A 20,405-nucleotide genomic window follows, 5' to 3' on the forward strand; every position below is an offset into this window, starting at 1 on the left:
TAAGAACTTAAGTCATTAAACTGCTCTGTTACTCACCATCTCATCAGTATATGGGGACAATAATAATTCCTACTTCGTGCGTGTAATGTGTCAATAGTGCATGAGGAAAAGGGAACCTAGAGATTGAAAGAGGCTTAAAACATATATTGACCAAGTGCAACATACGTGGATCAAGAGACATACCCGTGAAATACAATATGTGGACATTTGGGGGAAATCCTGATTTGAAAAAAGCAACTGGAACAGATATTATGAAGGAATTGGTGAAATTTCAATCCTGACTGGTGATATCAAGGAATTATTGTTATATTTTAGATGTGCTAATGAAATTGTTATTATTTAAGAATCTTTATCTTTTAAAAATGTATACAGAAATATTGTCTTGAAATGCTTCATGACAAATTTATTGTCATAAATTTGCTTCAAAATAATAAAGTGATGGCATAGATGATGAAAGATTTCCCATTGTTTATTACAACATGGTTTATTTTTTTGTTTGTTTTTTACTACTATACTCTCTATTTTTGTATGTGTCTGAAGTTGTACAAAATAATTTGTTTTTAAAAGTGCTAGAACATAGTAAGGATGTTGTAAATCTTCACTATTATTATATGCTTTGTATTCATAATATTATCTACTGTTCCTTTATACCTTTCCGGTTACGTGTTTTTATTTACATTATGTCTTCTGGTATTCGCACTAAACTAGAAGGTAGGTATTATTATGCCCATTTTATAAATGAGAAGACTGAGCCAGAGACAAGACTGCAAGCCCAGGAAATATACCACCTCCACTCTGCCAGCTACAGGGAACTGGTGGTAAAAGGAGAGGAGGTCCCCTCAGCCACTGCCACAAGGTCCTTGCTTCCTTAATGGCTGTAGTCAGATCTAGGAGGGAGAGAATGATTCATTTAGAGAGACTTATCCGACAAAAGTTGAGCTCACATTTGCACATCAGGAAAAATCCTAGCTGCTACTGTAAAAGGCCATCTCAGAAGAATGGAACACAGCAGAAGGGATTAAATCATAAGGGGAAAGTTCTCTCCAGTTTGTATTTCCTTTACATAACTATTATTTTGAGTTTTACTAATTTAACTTTATATCCTCTACCTAACCTGTTTATTCTTGCAAAAAAAATAATAAATCTAAAACTAAGGCTAGGTGACAGCGATGAGACACTATGTGGAAAGCAAGGTTGAGAAGCAGAAGGTCACACCCTTCTTTACTCTGAGGCCCAGCCACCTAACAGTTCTGTTCCACCTTAAGAAGCCTTTGCCGCTCCCGCAGCAAGAGGCACTCGGCTCCGCCCACTCCCGTGTCAGCTCCGACCCGGGAACGTGGGGACGGGGGGAGAGGCGCACTGAATGGAAAGATTGGCGCCAGGGCTGCAGGGTCTCTCCTTCCCCGGACTCTCCCTGCCCCGGGAGGAGCGTGTAGAGCACCCGGCATTGGGGTTCTTTCCCAATGTACTCGGGGTGGGGATGTGTCCTACTAAATTGGGGTGGAGGAGAAGTGAGGGGTGGGGCTCATCTTGGGGTGGAGTCGAAGGGGGACAGAACTGGGGCTTATGAGATAGACACTATGCAGTGACTCCTAGTTAAAACAAACAAAAAAAAAATGTAAGTTCACGCGGTCCGGACGCACCTTTTCAAGCCATTTCCAAAAGAGGGGCAAGTTTTCCATTCTCCGCCCCAATTCCCCTTCTTGGTTTTAATTGATTGGGTTTAAGGTAGGCTGGGACCGAGGTTGCCTGTTGATTGGCTACCTCAGTCATCCATCAGGATGACGCGACGCGGGGGGGTGGCTCTTTGGGGAGGAAGTGGGGGTTATTTTGGTACCGCCTACCCCCACTACTGATTGGTCGGGATTTGCGGCGAAGTGAAGCGAGGCGTGAAGAAGTCGGCTGAAGGGAAAGGCCTGTGGGCGGTGCTCGCGGGGGACGCTGTCCGCGGAGGGACTGGGCAGAGCCCGCGGGACTCTGTTATAGTCGCTGAGGACCGAAGGGAGTGAGACCCGGAATGAGTTTCAAAGGGCACTGAGGGAAGGAGGAGGGAAACCCGCGGCACCTCGCTTGCCCTCCGAGAAGGTCATTTCCTGCTTGGGATCGTTAGTTTCCTGTTTACTCAACCGAGTCTGCGTGTCCCCCGGCTTTCTGGAATATACGTGAAAATTCAAGTCTTATGAGTCATTGGTCCCAGACTTCCCATTTCCTTACCCAACAAAATGAATGACAGAGGATAGCGAGGGAGTTAGCCTTCGTTTAGGGAGAGAGAGGACATCTGAGGCTCTCGCGTGGGAAGCTAAGGGTGGCCCTGGATCACAGTGTCCAAGCAGGTGGGTTCCTAAAGAAACCATTCACAGAATAGTTGGAGAGGGTGGGTGCAGGTGACGAGAACTGCAAAGATTTATCTGAAGGAAGGGCATTAATGATATGCACATGCCTTGAGGAGAGAGTAGGTTTTATTCATCCTTGTATCTCTGGTGCCTGGCATTGTCCGATACATTGTGGGTGATGGGGACCAAGCCATAAAGATAAACTTTTATAAAGTATGCTGAACAAATTCTAGACATGTCAGACCTTTTCTATGCCAAGTTTATGATCCTGGAAACATGTTTGACACTCACCACCTGAGTTCATCCAGCCTTAAGTTGAGATGTAGATCTACTTCCCAGACCCACCTGGGAAGCTACCTACCTACCTGCCTGCAAAAATACTACCATTTTCTCCTTACCCCGAGGCCTTTAAAATTGAAAGCAGATTTCCCATCAACCTGCCTTCCTAGAAAGATTGAAAAGATAGATGGTAATAGATGGAAAGATATCCTCTACATGCAGTGAATGGAAAATGAAGTCTTTAACCTACAATCTGAGATTCGAGGGTGGGAAGGATTTACTATTTGAGTGTTGAAAGATACCAGCTGTACTATAAATTATTAAGTCACTTGCTTTCCAGCACAAATATTCACAAGAGTCCAAACTTTTTTATATTTTTATATTATATTTATTGATCTTACAGAGAGAGCAAGAGAGAGACATCGATTTGTTGTTCCACATATTTATGCATTCGTTGGTTGATTCTTATATGTGCCATGACCAGAGATTGAACCTGCAACCTTGGCGTATTGGGATGGTGCTCTAGCCAACTGTGGCTGTTGTGGACCACTGTTCACGAGAATGAGACCACCGACTCCAATCAGGTCTTAGCAGCAAGCAAGGATTTATTGAAAGCTGGCCAGCGACTGCAACAGGTCCTCCACACAGGGAGCCCCAACCTGCTGCAGCCCCAAGCCTTTCTCTAATAGCCTTTTTATTTTTTTATTTTTTTTAAATATATTTTATTGATTTTTTACAGAGAGGAGGGGAGAGAGATAGAGAGTTAGAAACATCGATGAGAGAGAAACATCGATCAGCCGCCTCCTGCACACCTCCTACTGGGGATGTGCCTGCAACCCAGGTACATGCCCTTGACCGGACTCGAACCTGGGACCTTTCAGTCCGCAGGCCGACGCTCTATCCACTGAGCCAAACCGGTTTCAGCTAATAGCCTTTTTAAAGGGTGTCACAAGCTCGACAGCGGCCAGTGCTGTGTCACACCTGGCTGGAGCTTTTAACCACAACCCATTCTTTGAACAATCCAGTGGAAACTACCTACTCTTTGTACAGATTGACATCAAGATACATAGAGTACAAAGAAGTTACAAAATTTTCTTTACATCAGTTAAAGGTTACATATCTATACCCATTTCACCATATGATGCTAAGCGTGCATGCCCATCACAGTGGCCAGGCCACATATTTTTGTATAGCTAGATTTCAGCAATGCTTTAACATGGCATAAAAACTGCTCTGGCCCTTGCCGGTTTGGCTCAGTGTATAGATGTCAGCCTGCAGACTGAAGGATCCTCCGTTTGATTCCAGTCAAGGGTACATGCCGAGGTTGCAGGCTCCATCCCCAGTTGGGGCATGCAGGAGGCAGCCAATCAATGATTCTCTCTCATCATTGATGTTTCTATCTCTCCCTCTCCCTTCCTCTCTAAAATCAATAAATATATATATATATTAAAAAACAAACCAAAACTGTGCTCTGAAACTGAGGGAATGGTGCAAGAACTTCCCACTAATATTGTAACTATCCCTACAGCAGGTCCCTGCAAGGGCTTTTGGTCAAGATAGTAAATAAGTAAATACCTTTTGTTTAAAAGAAACTATCTTACCTTTTTATGATTTCATGGGATCTTCTAGGCCAAATAATTTACAAGTACAAGAGAGTGTACTGGCTCTTCAATATCATTATGGCAATAGTTTACAAATAAGGAGAGGAACAGGAGGCAACTATATTTGCAGTAATGAAAGTATCATAGGAAAATTATTATTAGGCTATAAGTAATTCTAGCATGAGGTATAAGTTGCTTATGCCAAAGGGCAAGGGGAGATTTTAAGAATATTTTCAGTCCTGGCCAGTGTGGCTCAGTTGGTTAGAGCATTATCCTGTGCACCAAAAGGTTACCAGTTTTCAAAGTACCTAAATAGATACTTCTTCAAAGTGCACATACTAATGACCAAGTGACATATGAGAAAATGCTCAAAGTCACTGACCATCAGAAAGATGCAAATTAAAACAACAATGAGATATCACCTCACACCTGTCAGAATGGCTACCATCAACAAATAAAAAATGCTGGTGAGCATGTGGAGAAAAGGGAACCCTAGTACACTGCTGGCAGGAATGCAGACTGGTGCAGCTATTATGGAAAACAGCATGGAGTGTCCTCAAAAAATTAAATATGGAACTGCCATTTGACTCAGTGATCCCACTTCTGGGAATATACCAAAAACACCAGTCAGAAAGAATGTATGCACCCCTATGTTCATAGCAGCACAATTTACAATAGCTAAGATCTGGAAACAGCCCAAGTGCCTATCAGTAGATGAGTGGATAAAAAAGTTGTGGTACATTTATACCATGGAATACTATGCAGCAGTGAAAAAGAAGGCTCTCATATCCTGTGAGACAGCATGGAGGGACCCAGAGAGTATTCCGCTAAGCAAAATAAGCCAGTCAGAGGAACACAAGTATCACATGATCTCATGCATATGTGGAATCTAATGAAAAAAATGAACTGACAAAATAAATCCAGAAACACAGAAGAATAGAACAGACTATTGAATCTCTGAGGGAGGGTCTGGAAGTGGGAAGTGGTCAAAGAATTTGTATACATATATGAATAACCCATGGAAACAGACAATAGGGTGGTGAAGGCATGGGGTGGAGGTGGAGGGCTAGAAGGTGTCAATGGGGGGAAAAGAGGACATATGTAATACTTTCAACAATAAAGATTTAATTTTAAAAATAAAATAAAATTTGAGTTTTAAAGACCAAAAAATAATAATAAGTTGCCAATTTGATTCCAAGTCAGGGCACATATCTAGGATTCACCCAGGGAGAAGCCACTAAACAACTCAACATCTAGATATGGCAGTGAGATCAAACATGGGTAGACAAAGAAACCCCCAAAGGAAAGAAAAGGGGTACTAGCCAGAAAAGCAGCTAAGTGATACAGAGGCGTGCAACATGACAGAAAAAGAATTCAGATTAAGGGTCCTAGATTGCATAAACTGGTTGGAGGAAAAAATCAACAACTTATGCAAGAAGCAAGAAGAAACAGATGAAAAAATCAATACCTTAAGTAAGAATCAAAAAGAAATGGAAGAAATAATCAATAACTTAGGTAGAGAACCAAGAAGAAATGAAGAGCGATATAGCTGCAATAAACAACACCATTGAAAGTTTCAATAGTAGACTAGGAGAAGCAGAGGATCGAATTAGTGAATTAGAAGACAAGGAAGCAAAACACACCCAAACTGAACTGCAATTGGAGAAAAATCTTGTGCGTCTTGATGTAGGACTGGTTTAACTTCCATGGTCACATGTGCATCGCCTTTGAGTTCCCAGGCAAGAACACCTTTGAGTTCCTGAAGGAGAATAATATCTAGGCTTACCACCTACCAAATGTCCGGCGCAAGGCCAACCAGCTCTGCCACGCCCTGAGATTTCTACATGAAAACCAACTGACCCACACAGACTTGAAGCCTGTTTTTCAATTCTGAGTTTGAAACGCTCTACAATGAACAAAAGAGCTGTGAGGAGAAGTCAGTGAAGAACACCAGCATCCGAGTTACTGACTTCGGCAGTGCTACATTTGACCATCAGCATCACACAACCATTGTGGCCACTCGTTATTACCGCCCACCTGAGGTGATCCTGACTGAAATAAAGAATATTATACAGACTCCCAACAGCAGACCAGAGGAGCACAAAAATCAAGTCAAAGATTTGAAATGCGAAGAAGCAAAAAACACCCAACTGGAAAAGCAAAATGAAAAAGAATCCGAAAATACGAAGATAGTGTAAGGAGCCTCTGGGACAGCTACAAGGGTACCAACATCAGAATTATAGGTGTGCCAGAAGAAGAGAGAGAGCAAGATATTGAAAACCTATTTGAAGAAATAATGACAGAAAACTTCCCCTACTTGGTGAAAGAAAAAGACAAGTCCAGGAAGCGCAGAGAACCTCAAACAAAAGGAATCCAAAGACAACCACACCAAGACACATCATAATTAAAATGCCAAGAGCAAAAGACAAAGAGAGAATCTTAAAAGCAGCAAGAGAAAGAAACTCAGTTACCTATAAGGGAATACCCATACGACTGTCAGCTGATTTCTCAACAGAAACTTTGCAGGCCAGAAGGGAGTGGCAAGAAATATTCAAATTGATGAATACCAAGAACCTACAACCAAGATTACTTTATCCAGCAAAGCTATCATTCAGAATTGAAGGTCAGATAAAGAGCTTCACAGATAAGGAAAAGCTAAAGGAGTTCATCACCACCAAACCAGTATTATATGAAATGCTGAAAGGAATCCTTTAAGAAGAGGAAGAAGAAGAAAAAGGTAAAGATACAAATTATGAACAACAAATACGCATCTATCAACAAGTGAATCTAAGAATCAAGTGAATAAATAATCTGATGAACAGTATGAACTAGTGATTATAATAGAATCAGGGACATAGAAAGGGAATGGAGTGATTATGCTTGGGTGGGAAAGGGGTGTGGGAGATGCGGGAAGAGACTGGACAAAAATCATGCACCTATGGATGAGGACAGTGGGTGGGGAGTGAGGGTGGAGGGTGGGGTGGGAACTGGGAGGAGGGGAGTTATGGGGGGGAAAAAGAGGAACAAATGTAATCATCTAAACAAAAAAGATGTAATTATTTAAAAAAAAGAAAATAAGTAAATATATAAATGGTGGCAGGATGGAGAGAGAATACCAGGGGCGAATTGGATGGTGCTTCTTAACACTTAATCCTCTCTGGCTTCAGGAAAGCACTGAAAATCCTCTTACTCTGTGGTTCATCCCTCCCCCATGGGGGCGGAGCCAATGGACTTTGGTAGGCGTGGTTAATAACTCCATCCTGGTAATGGCCTATATATACCAGGGTCAGGGAATGGTTCCCGCAGTCCTGTGCCAGACTGTCTAGGGAGAGTATTGTGGGAGGTTCTCCTTTCGCTTTCGGAGCTACGAACCGGACAAGAGCGGTCTGCTCTGCTCCCGCCAGAGAGACACATACCTCTAAAGGGAATCCAGACTGGGATAGGGCATATTTAAAAGGCAGGCAGTTGCTAGTCGCCGCCCCCGCCGGAGCCTGGGAGACGATGCATCACTGTAAGCAATACCTCTTTCCCGAGCCAGACGCGTACCTGAGCTACGGATGCAAGAGAAGGAGGCCTTACAATCGGGAGCACGAAGGGAGACTGCAATACCCATCTCGATGGGAGCCTCCACCCTGGAGATGTCGGTCCAGAAACCAAGACCGCTTACTCTACCAGAGGCGGTACCGCGAGCGCCGTGATAGCGCCACATACCGATGTGAGGAGCAGAGCCCATCTTTTGGAGAGGACTACTATGGGTCGTCACGTTCCCATCACCGTCGACGGTCCCGGGATAGGGAGCCGTACCGGACTCGCAACCATGCCCACCATTGCCACTGCCACAGACGCCGCCCCAGGTCTGGTAGCAGTGCGTCCTCCAGAAGCCAACAGAGCAGCAAGTGCAGCCGCCAGAGCGTGGAAGATGACAAGCAGGGCCACCTGGTGTGCCGGGTGGGCGATTGGCTCCAAGAGCGATATGAGATTGTGGGGGACCTGGGCAAAGGCACCTTTGGCAACGTGGTGGAGTGCGTGGACCATGCCAGAGGCAAGTCTCCAGTTGCCCTGAAGATCATTCGCAACGTGGACACGTACCGGAAGGCTGCCCGACTGGAAATCAATGCTCTCCAAAAAATCAAGGAAAAGGACCCAGAGAACCAGTTCTTGTGCGTCTGGATGTACGACTGGTTTAACTTCCACGGTCACATGTGCATCGCCTTTGAGCTCCTGGGCAAGAACACCTTTGAGTTCCTCAAGGAGAATAATTTCCAGCCTTACCCCCTACCACAGGTGCGGCACATGGCCTACCAGCTCTGCCACGCCCTGAGATTTCTACATGAAAACCAACTGACCCACACAGACTTGAAGCCAGAGAACATCCTGTTTGTCAATTCTGAGTTTGAAACGCTCTACAATGAGCACACGGGCTGTGAGGAGAAGTCAGTGAAGGACACCAGCATCCGAGTTGCTGACTTCGGCGGTGCTACCTTTGACCATCAGCATCACACCACCATTGTGGCCACTCGTTATTACCGCCCACCTGAGGTGATCCTTGAGCTGGGCTGGGCACAGCCCTGTGACGTCTGGAGCATTGGCTGCATTCTCTTCGAGTACTACCGGGGCTTCGTACTTTTCCAGACCTTCGAAGACCAAGAGCATTTGGTGATGATGGAGAAGATCCTAGGGCCCATCCCGTCACACATGATCCACCGTACCAGGAAGCATAAATATTTTTACAAAAGGGCCCTGGTTTGGGATGAGAACAGCTCTGATGTCCAGTATGTGATGGAGAACGACACACCTCTGAAGAGCTACATGCTCCAAGACTCCCTGGAGCACGTGCAGCTGTTTGACCTGATGAGGAGGATGTTAGAGTTTGACCCTGCCCAGCGCATCACCCTGGCGGAGGCCCTGCTACACCCCTTCTTTGCTGGCCTCACCGCTGAGGAGCGGTCCTTCCTCACCAGCCGCACCCCCAGCAGATGACAGGCACAGGCCACTACATGAGGAGGTGGAACTGGGCTGCCTGGCCCTCTCTCTCCAATTTCTAACCACCGCGCCCCAGGGCCAGAGCCACCCAAGGAACAGTGCAATGTGAAGGAAGGCAGGTGCCTGCAAGGGTGAAGACTTGCCCAGCTGCCAGAAAGCACAGATTTGACCCAAGCTATTTGTATGTTGTAAAGTTATAATAAAGTGTTTCTTACTGCATGTAAAAAACAAACAAACAAAAAGCGAAAAGAAAGAAGCACATCCTTGAGGGAGGGTTTAGAACAAAAAAAGAAAATTTTCAATTGTGTTCATGAGAGAAAAGTGCACTTTGTCAGGACACATATCTAGGTTTCAGGTTCCATCCCCAGTACAGTCACATAAAAAATCAATGTCTCTCTCTCTCTCTTTCTCTCTCTCTCTCTCTCTCTCTATATATATCTCTCTCTCTCTCTGAAATCAGTGAGAAACACATCCTGGAGTCCTGTGCCACACTGTGTAGAGAGATCCTTGTGGGAGTTTCAGCTTTCCCTTTTGGCGTTTCAGAACGGAGAAGAGCCATCTGCTGCTGGTGAGACCGGAGATGGGAAGAAGTGGGTGCGGGAGGCCACAGTGAGGAAGACCTGTGGGTTCCTGTACCTCTAAAGGGAACCCACACTCAGGACTGGCTTCTTTCAAACACAGGCAGTCAATTATGTGTTCCTGTGCCCCACAGGCAGTCAATTATGTGTTCCTGTGCCCCGTCCGAACCTTCAGTCACCTAAATGCCCCGAGGAGTCAGGAAGGGGAACATTTGTATGGGGTAAAGCCAAGGCGAAGGTCCTCCAACACCCGCTGCACAGAGTGGCCCAGAGCCGTGGGCGGTAAAAACCTCGCTTTTAGTGCAGCGGCCCTGGAAGGGCCCAGTGGGCACTTTGCCAGGGAATGCTCATTCGGATTCAGGTTATTTGAGGGCACATGCTTTCATCATGGTTCGGGGCCTTCCTGAGCCATCAAATGCTTTTGCTCAAATTTCGGGAACCAGGATGTCAACCTGAACGAACGAAGCGGGTGACAATCGCCTCCCGGTGCTGGTCTGAAAGTGCATGTGGACTACCTGCCCTTCTGTCTCAGTGAGGCCGGCTTTGTGTCCAGGCGGAGAGAGGTGAGAGTGTGTGTGTATAGGAGGACAGGGGTGAGGTTAGAGCCGTGGGCCTGAATCCCAGATACTCAGAACCAGGTTGATTGGATCTTCCTTAATTGGCCTCGAGAGAGCCACGCACAGTATAAGCAGGTGGTCCAGAGTCACTCAGTCCCTAATGGAGACCCCGAGACCAGGCCAGTATTTAGTTATTTAACAGCTTTAGCCTGGGGCTGGGGATATATGGCGGCATTCACAGGGAGATTGCCGGAAGCAGGTCCATCCTTGCTGCTTGACACAGTCGCTGCAGGGAAGAAATATCTGCACAGCATATGTTTCAAGGGACCTGGCATCTATGGCAAACTGTTCTTAATATGTTTGCTCACCTTCTTGGCGCTATGTGTTTTAACCAAGGTCACCTCTCCAAGAGAGGTTGTTTCTCCAGGTAGGGCTTTTTCCCAGAAGTCAGGGAGGAAATAAGACCCCTTAACTAAATGCCAGGCGGGTTGTTGATCACTGTCAGTACCAAGCTAGGTGCCCTTGAATGCAATGGAACCCCAACCCTTAGGTCTGCAGGCTGAGGTTCTATTCACTGAACCAAACCCGATAGGGCTCAACCCTAGAGATTTAAATGAAAATAAATGCCCGGCCGGCATGGCATGGCTCAGTGTTTAAGTGCAGACCTATGAACCAAGAGGTCACTGGTTGGATTCCCGTCAAGGCCAACATGAGGGCTGTGGGCTCCATCCCCCATGGGATGGGTATGCAAGAGGCAGCAAATCAATGATTCTTTCTCATCATTGATGTTTCTATGTCTCTCTCTCCCTCTGTTTACCTCTCTCAAATCAATAGAAATGTATTTTTAAAAAATGGGGGTGGGGGTTGCATGGGGGTCTAATGGGGGGGGATGAGGACACATTTGTAATACCTGAACTAATAAAGAATTCAAGAAAATAAGTAAATATATAAATGGTGGCAGGATGGAGAGAGAATACCAGGGGCGAATTGGATGGTGCTTCTTAACACTTAATCCTCTCTGGCTTCAGGAAAGCACTGAAAATCCTCTTACTCTGTGGTTCATCCCTCCCCCGTGGGGGCGGAGCCACTGGACTTTGGTAGGCGTGGTTAATAAATCCGTCCTGGTAATGGCCTATATATACGAGGGTCAGGGAATGGCTCCCGCAGTCCAGTGCCAGATTGTCTAGGGAGAGCCTTGTGGGAGGTTCTCCTTTCGCTTTCGGAGCTAGGAACCGGACAAGAGCCGTCTGCTCCTGGTGAGTCCAGAGATCCGACCGAGTGGGTTCGCGAGGCCAGAGTGAGGGAAGACCTGTGTGTTCCTGAGGGCCTGCTCTGCGCCCGCCAGAGAGACACGTACCTCGAAAAGGAATCCAGACTGGGATAGGGCCTATTTAAAACGCAGGCGGTTGCTAGTCGCCGCCGCCGGAGCCTGGGAGACGATGCATCACTGTAAGCGATACCTCTCCCCCGAGCCAGACCCATACCTGAGCTACGGATGCAAGAGAAGGAGGCCTTACAATCCGGAGCACGAAGGGAGACTGCAATACCCATCTCGATGGGAGCCTCCACCCTGGAGATGTCGGTCCAGAAGCCATGACCGCTTACCCTACCAGAGGCGGTACCGCGAGCGCCGTGATAGCGCCACATACCTATGTGAGGAGCAGAGCCCATCTTTTGGAGAGGACTACTATGGGTCGTCACGTTCCCATCACCGTCGACGGTCCCGGGATAGGGAGCCGTACCGGACTCGCAACCATGCCCACCATTGCCACTGCCACAGACGCCGCCCCAGGTCTGGTAGCAGTGCGTCCTCCAGAAGCCAACAGAGCAGTAAGTGCAGCCGCCAGAGCGTGGAAGATGACAAGGAGGGCCACCTGGTGTGCCGGGTGGGCGATTGGCTCCAAGAGCGATATGAGATTGTGGGGGACCTGGGCAAAGGCACCTTTGGCAACGTGGTGGAGTGCGTGGACCATGCCAGAGGCAAGTCTCCAGTTGCCCTGAAGATCATTCGCAACGTGGACACGTACCGGAAGGCTGCCCGACGGGAAATCAATGCTCTCCAAAAAATCAAGGAAAAGGACCCAGAGAACCAGTTCTTGTGCGTCTGGATGTACGACTGGTTTAACTTCCACGGTCACATGTGCATCGCCTTTGAGCTCCTGGGCAAGAACACCTTTGAGTTCCTGAAGGAGAATAATTTCCAGCCTTACCCCCTACCACAGGTGCGGCACATGGCCTACCAGCTCTGCCACGCCCTGAGATTTCTACATGAAAACCAACTGACCCACACAGACTTGAAGCCAGAGAACATCCTGTTTGTCAATTCTGAGTTTGAAACGCTCTACAATGAGCACACGGGCTGTGAGGAGAAGTCAGTGAAGGACACCAGCATCCGAGTTGCTGACTTCGGCGGTGCTACATTTGACCATCAGCATCACACCACCATTGTGGCCACTCGTTATTACCGCCCACCTGAGGTGATCCTTGAGCTGGGCTGGGCACAGCCCTGTGACGTCTGGAGCATTGGCTGCATTCTCTTCGAGTACTACCGGGGCTTCGTACTTTTCCAGACCTTCGAAGACCAAGAGCATTTGGTGATGATGGAGAAGATCCTAGGGCCCATCCCATCACACATGATCCACCGTACCAGGAAGCAGCAATATTTTTACAAAGGGGCCCTGGTTTGGGATGAGGACAGCTCTGATGTCCAGTATGTGATGGAGAACGACACACCTCTGAAGAGCTACATGCTCCAAGACTCCCTGGAGCACGTGCAGCTGTTTGACCTGATGAGGAGGATGTTAGAGTTTGACCCTGCCCAGCGCATCACCCTGGCGGAGGCCCTGCTACACCCCTTCTTTGCTGGCCTCACCGCTGAGGAGCGGTCCTTCCTCACCAGCCGCACCCCCAGCAGATGACAGGCACAGGCCACTACATGAGGAGGTGGAACTGGGCTGCCTGGCCCTCTCTCTCCAATTTCTAACCACCGCGCCCCAGGGCCAGAGCCACCCAAGGAACAGTGCAATGTGAAGGAAGGCAGGTGCCTGCAAGGGTGAAGACTTGCCCAGCTGCCAGAAAGCACAGATTTGACCCAAGCTATTTGTATGTTGTAAAGTTATAATAAAGTGTTTCTTACTGCATGTAAAAAACAAACAAACAAAAAGCGAAAAGAAAGAAGCACATCCTTGAGGGAGGGTTTAGAACAAAAAAAGAAAATTTTCAATTGTGTTCATGAGAGAAAAGTGCACTTTGTCAGGACACATATCTAGGTTTCACGTTCCATCCCCAGTACAGTCACATAAAAAATCAATGTCTCTCTCTCTCTCTTTCTCTCTCTCTCTCTCTCTCTCTCTCTATATATATATATATCTCTCTCTCTCTGAAATCAGTGAGAAACACATCGTGTAGAGAGATCCTTGTGGGAGTTTCAGCTTTCCCTTTTGGCGTTTCAGAACGGAGAAGAGCCATCTGCTGCTGGTGAGAAGTGGGTGCGGGAGGCCACAGTGAGGAAGACCTGTGGGTTCCTGAGCACCTGAGCAGTGCCCCGCTGACAGACATGTACCTCTAAAGGGAACCCACACTCAGGACTGGCTTCTTTCAAACACAGGCAGTCAATTATGTGTTCCTGTGCCCCGTCCGAACCTTCAGTCACCTAAATGCCCCGAGGAGTCAGGAAGGGGAACATTTGTATGGGGTAAAGCCAAGGCGAAGGTCCTCCAACACCCGCTGCACAGAGTGGCCCAGAGCCGTGGGCGGTAAAAACCTCGCTTTTAGTGCAGCGGCCCTGGAAGGGCCCAGTGGGCACTTTGCCAGGGAATGCTCATTCGGATTCAGGTTATTTGAGGGCACATGCTTTCATCATGGTTCGGGGCCTTCCTGAGCCATCAAATGCTTTTGCTCAAATTTCGGGAACCAGGATGTCAACCTGAACGAACGAAGCGGGTGACAATCGCCTCCCGGTGCTGGTCTGAAAGTGCATGTGGACTACCTGCCCTTCTGTCTCAGTGAGGCCGGCTTTGTGTCCAGGCGGAGAGAGGTGAGAGTGTGTGTGTATAGGAGGACAGGGGTGAGGTTAGAGCCGTGGGCCTGAATCCCAGATACTCAGAACCAGGTTGATTGGATCTTCCTTAATAATAAAGTGTTTCTTACTCTTTGTAAAAAAAAAAAAAAAAAGAAAAGAAAAGAAAAAAAGAAACACATTCTTGTGGGAAGGTTTTAAAAAAATACAAAATTTTCAGTTGTGTTTATGAGCGAAAAATGCTCTTTGTTCCTGTCATTTTTACAAGTATTTATTTGAGCCAAACTGACAACATATACTGAGGAGCAAGATCTTTCAAATCTGGGGAAAATTAATTTCTTTTATGCATTTGACATTATGGAGGGAACTTTAAGGAAGATGGGAGAAATCAAGACAGGAATCTGATTACAAGTTAAAATTATGTTCTTTCTGTCTGACTTGACTCAGTGGTTTAGTATCAAACTATGAACCAGGAGGTCAAGGTTTGATTCCTGGTGAGGGCACATACCTGGGTTTAGGTTGCAGTTGCTTTGGAGCTTGATCCCAGTGAGGGGACATGCAGGAGGCAGCAGATCAATGCCTCTCTCTCATCATTGATGTTTCTTGAACACATCATGTGTGGGGGGTCTGATTACAGGATAGTTAAGATTATGTGCTCTCTTGAGGGTGGTCATGCTTTAGGACAGTGGTTCTCAACTTTCTGACCCTTTAAATACAGTTCCTCATGTTGTGACCCAACCATAAAATTTTTTCGTTGCTACTTCATAACTGTAATGTTGCTACTGTTATGAATCCTAATGTAAATATCTGATATGTAGGATGGTGTTAGGTGACCCCTGTGAAAGGGTCGTTCGACCTCCAAAGGGGTCGCGACCCACAGGTTGAGAACCACTGCTGTAGAAGGAAGGATATGCAAAGAGGCATTTCAAATGTGTGTGAACCTAGATTACACAGGAACAATGGCCAGGACTTGCTTAAGACAAAGATAAGCTTTTTACTAGAGAAGTTATATCCCTGAGCATGACTAGCTACCATCACCTGCCCAGTTAGGAATTTATGATTAGATCACCCTGTGATGTTACTTTCTAAAGAACCCCATTTTTTACCCACATTCCTAATGGTATATGAATTATGTGGAAATGTACAAAATGATCTTTAGGTTCGTAATTCATACACTGACAGCACTGTCACTCTCCCTTTGATGATGCCCAGTAAGCCAAAGCAGAAATTGTCTCTGAGGCAACTTTGAGCCCAGCACTAAGTCTAAGGAAGAAAACAAAAACAAAAACCTGCCATTGTTCCTAATCACAGATCCAATCCCTCCAGCATGTAAAAATGGTGGATGTAAAAATGAGCTCTATGGAAAGTAACCTCATAGGGGGATCTGATCATAAATTTCTAACTGGGCAGGTCATGGTGGGTAGTCACACCCAGGCATATAACTTTTTAGTAAAGGTTTATCTTTGCCTAAGAAAGCCCTGTCCATTGCGTCTGTGCATCTAGGTTCACACACCTTTGAAATAAAACCATAACCACCCTCAAGAGAGTATGTAATCTTGTCAACTTCCTGTCATCCAATCCCTGCCTTGCTTTTTTCTACTTCAATGTAATCTTTGTTACAATTCCCTCGTTAATGTTAAATATACAAACGAAGTTGAAAAGCTGTCATTTTGGGAAGCATTATTTTTATCTTGCTCCCCAGCATATGTTGTCAGTTTGGCTCAAATAAATGCTTATAAAAATTCTCTACAGGTTTGGACCTTTCTTGACAAAATAAACCAGTGGCATCTTGATTGGTAAGAAAATGAGACACTGAGTCAGATGGTAGATAGAATCATTGACCTTAGAGAAATCCTCACCCGCCTGGAGCCTAGCTGCTCCTTCCTCTTCCTACCCTCCACTCTCTTGTGAAATAATAATCAAAAGTTTCTGACCCGCCCTAACCGGTTTGGCTCAGTGGATAGAGCATTGGCCTACGGTCTGAAAGGTCCCAGGTTCGATTCTGGTCAAGGGCATGTACCTTGGTTGCAGGCACATCCCCAGTAGGGGTTGTGCAGGAAGCAGCTGATCGATGTTTCTCTCTCATCGATGTTTCTAACTCTCTATCTCTCTCCCTTCCTCTCTGTAAAAAATCAATTATATATATTTTTTTTTTTTTTTTTTAAGTTTCTGACCCTGGCCCAGCCAGTTTGGCTCAGTTTGTTGAGGATGGTCCCTTGCACACAGAGGTCACTGATTTGATTCCCGGTCATGGTACATGGCTAAGTTTCAAGCTTGATCCCTAATAGGGGGCATGCAGGAGGGAGATGACTGATCTTTCTCTTTCATGGATGTTTCTCTCTCCCTCTCCCTTACTCTCTCTAAAAATCATTAAAACATATTTTAAAAATAAATAAATAATAATTATGTGTTGTTGTTGTTTTTTATTTCTGACCTGGTCAGGTAGCTCAATTGCTAGAGCATCATTCCAATATGCCAAGGATGTAGGTTCAGTCCCAGGCAGGGCACATACAAGAATCAACCAATGAATGAATAAATAAGTGGAACAACAAATTGATATTTCCCCCTCGCTCCCTCGCTTGCTCTCACTCTCCCTTCCTCTCTAAAATCAATAAAAACTTTTTTAAAAGTTTCTTTCTAGCCAAACCGGTTTGGCTCAGTGGATAGAGCGTCGGCCTGCGGACTCAAGGGTCCCAGGTTCGATTCCGGTCAAGGGCATGTACCTTGGTTGCGGGCACATCCCCAGTAGGAGGTGTGCAGGAGGCAGCTGGTCGATGTTTCTCTCTCATCGATGTTTCTAACTCTCTATCCCTCTCCCTTCCTCTCTGTAAAAAATCAATAAAATATATTTTAAAAAAAAAAAGTTTCTTTCTAGAGACCCAAGGAACAGCTACAAGGCCTCGAAAGACCAAGGGTGAAAGCACCAGACTATACTACACTTGGCTTTATGAAAAGAAGAGGAAAAGGGAAGGCAGAGGTATAGGAGGGGCTGGTAGCAGTGTAGAAGGGACAATGTACTTACTATTGCCAGTCAGGTATTCTATCGGGCTTGGTTGAAGTAAACAGAAGCCACTTTATTTTCAGCAAAAAATGCCTTAATATGGAGATATAGGTCCTTTAAAAAATCCTTTGAGGGATTGGAGGAGCAGCGTCTCTGCTGTATCCCAGAAATGACTCCAAGAATGAGACTACTACACCCTCCCACCAGGGAAGCTTCAGAAAGGGGAGGGATGAAGACTCATTGCTGAAATTGTTGAGTTTAAGAACACAGTGCCCTATCCCTGGCCAGTGTGGCTCAATTGGTTGGAACATAGTCCCTATCCTGAAAGACTGTAAGTTTGATTCCCGATCAGGGCACTGTGCATATGGGAGGCAACTGATCTGCTTCTCTTCCTCCCTCCTTCTCTCTCTCTCTCTCTCTCTCTCTCTCTCTCTCTCTCTCTCTCCCCCCTCTTTCTAAAACCAACACACATATCTCCAGGTGAAGATTCAAAAACAAAAAAAACTCATATTGCCCTAGTTATGATCCAGGAATTGGCTGTTGCCTGGTGAAGGGATGCTGGGCACTGCTGCAGAAAACCCAACATCCCATGACCGTGCTGGCCAGCAACAGCAAAAGCAGCCAGGAGATGGCCCCTGCCTCACTTCTACTTTCCAAGTCTCTTGGGTGTGCAAATTATTGATACATGAAAATTTACTAGACTCACTCCTAGCTGCAATAAAATCTGGAAAACAGTTTTTAGATTTCCAGCCTTTGCAGTTTAACAAGTTATATAAAAAGGAGATAGTATGTAAGTCAGCCATATCCATCACAAGTGTTTATGAATTTACATTTTTTTTAAATTTCCTTGGTAATAAGTAGAGAGAAAGGATTCTGAGCCAGGAGCAGCACAAGAATGAAACAAAAGTCTGTTTCAGACTTTTTCATTTTATAAACCAATTGTGACATAAGGGGAGCAGAGAATTTTTTATATTGTCACATTCAGGACATTACCAGTTACTATTTACTATAACCATCATTTCATAAAAGAAGTAACATTTGTAACACCAAAAAGGTGGGAAGGTTAGAATCTCAGAATTTAAAAACTGGATAAACTTGCCCTGGCTGGTGTTGCTCTATCGTTAGAGAGCCATTAATGGGTCATTGGTTTGATTCCCGGTCCAGAGCATGTACCTGGGTTGCAGGTTTGAACTCTGGCAACCAATCAATGTGTCTCTCTCTCACACACATCGATGTTTTTTTTTATCTCTCTCTCCCCCTTTCTCCCTACCTTCCACCCTCTCTAAAAATCAATGGAAAAAATATCCTCATGTGAGGATAAGTAAATAAGTAATAAATAAATCCCTTCTAACTCAGAAACTCTGCCTAGATGCACATTCTTTTCCCAACTTTCTTCCAAAGTAATTATTTTGGACTTCCTTAACAATTAGCATAGTATCAAAGACTATGCCCAAGCAATGGCTTTTATGTTTGTGCCACCTCTTCAATTACGAACTCCTGAAAGCACAAACATCTTTCCAGGACTCCATGGTGCCTGTCAGTGCCTTATATATCATGATTATAAAATGAATTTATGTTGCCCTCGCTGGTTTGACTCAGTGGATAGAGCATCCGCCTGCGGACTGAAGGCCGCAGTTGCAGGCTCCTCACCCGCCTCCGGCCCTGGTCAGAGCGCATGGAGAAGGCAACCAGCCAACGTGTTTCTCCCACATCAATATTTCTCTGTGTCTTCTCCTCTCTCTTCCACTCTCTCTAAAAATCAATGGGAAAATATCCTCAGGTGAGAATTTTTTAAAAAGGTAACAAAAAAGTCAAAACCGGTTTCGCTCGGTGGATAGAGCGTCGGCCTGTGGACTGAAAGGTCCCAGGTTCGATTCTGGTCAAGGGCATGTACCTGGGTTGCGGGCCCATCCCCTGTGGGAGATGTGCAGGAGGCAGCTGGTCGGTGTTTCTCTCTCATCGATGTTTCTAACTCTCTCTCTCTCTCTCCCTTCCTCTCTGTAAAAAATCAATAAAATATATTTAAAAAAATAAATAAAATAAAAAGGTAACAAAAAAATAAAATAAAACAAATATATCTTGAATAGTGCGTAACTAAGACAAATTAATACTTCAGGTTTTTTTTTTCTTAAAAACTTCTTAAAGTAAAAGATATATGGGAAAATGTCTCATTGGATGATTGTTTTTACAAAGCTAGCAGCACCCAGACCTAATCCCAGAACACACCTCAGAAGCCCTGACGTCCCTTCCCAGTCACAGCAGCCCAAAGGGTAACTACAATCTACACTTATGACAACATAGATTAGTTTGCCTGTTTTTGACCTTTATAGAAACGGAATCATTCAATACGTTTTTCTTTTTTTTCAAATAATAAAATTTATTTACAAAGTTACAAAGGTAGTAGACGTGAGCCGGCGGGGCTGCATAGGCTCAGGAAACAAGTTACAGGCGCTAAAGACGGGCCCTTGGAGCTCAGGCAAAAGCAATGCAGCCCAGCTGGCATAGCTCAGTGGTTGAGCTCCGACCTTTGAACCAGGAGGCCCCGGTTCAATTCCCGGTCAGGGCACCTGCTGGGGCTGTGGGCTTGATCCCCAGTGTGGGGCGTGCAGGAGGCAGCCGTTCAATGATTCCCTCTCATCATTGATGTTTCTCTCTCTCCCTTCAAAAACCTTGTCACTATTGACTCAACCCTTTACCGAGAAGGCCAGGCTCCCTGGGTGGGGCTCCAAATAATTGGCTTCAGAGGAGAACGATCCCTTGAAAACACCCCTGTGCTCTGTTGGGGCGCTCCAGGCGGCGGAGCCTTTTATACCCCCCAACCCCCAAACCCCAGAGCCCTTTCCCGGAGGTGGAGGGACAGGCACTGGGTTTTCATCACCAAAGAGCGACTGGGGCCAAAGGACCACCCGCAATTCCCTTGGCCTTCTCAGCCCGACCGACCGGGGCGCACCCCGAAGCGACCCGGGAGGCGGCGAGGGGGGCGGGTATCCTGCTAAGGCAGACATGCACCCCCTCTTTAACGCGGGGTGGGGGGGCCAGAACCGCTCCCCCATAA

At 46.0% G+C, this 20,405-nt stretch overlaps 1 protein-coding gene and 1 pseudogene across 2 annotated transcripts; both read left to right on the top strand.

Moving 5' to 3' along the window:
- Positions 1–7,690: 7,690 nt before the first annotated feature.
- Positions 7,691–9,307, top strand: LOC102439184 (dual specificity protein kinase CLK3-like). 2 transcript variants are annotated; one of them, XM_023749806.1, is made up of 2 exons: positions 7,715–8,194; positions 8,261–9,307. In XM_023749806.1, the coding sequence occupies exons 1-2, from the start codon at positions 7,715–7,717 to the stop codon at positions 9,191–9,193; spliced, it is 1,413 nt and encodes a 470-aa protein (XP_023605574.1). In that variant the 3' UTR covers positions 9,194–9,307. The 2 variants fall into 2 exon arrangements, with proteins under 2 accessions (XP_023605575.1, XP_023605574.1); XM_023749807.1 differs by having other exon boundaries at positions 7,691–9,307.
- Positions 9,308–11,749: 2,442 nt separating this feature from the next.
- On the top strand, positions 11,750–13,363 carry LOC102439484 (annotated as a pseudogene).
- Positions 13,364–20,405: the final 7,042 nt, after the last annotated feature.

The sequence above is a fragment of the Myotis lucifugus genome, unplaced genomic scaffold (genome assembly GCF_000147115.1).
Source record: "Myotis lucifugus unplaced genomic scaffold, Myoluc2.0 scaffold_10, whole genome shotgun sequence".
Lineage (NCBI taxonomy): Eukaryota > Metazoa > Chordata > Mammalia > Chiroptera > Vespertilionidae > Myotis > Myotis lucifugus.

Coding starts and splice junctions, on each gene's coding strand:
- LOC102439184 (XM_023749807.1), top strand. CDS start 7,715: ATGCATCACTGTAAGCAATACCTCTTTCCCGAGCCAGACGCGTACCTG.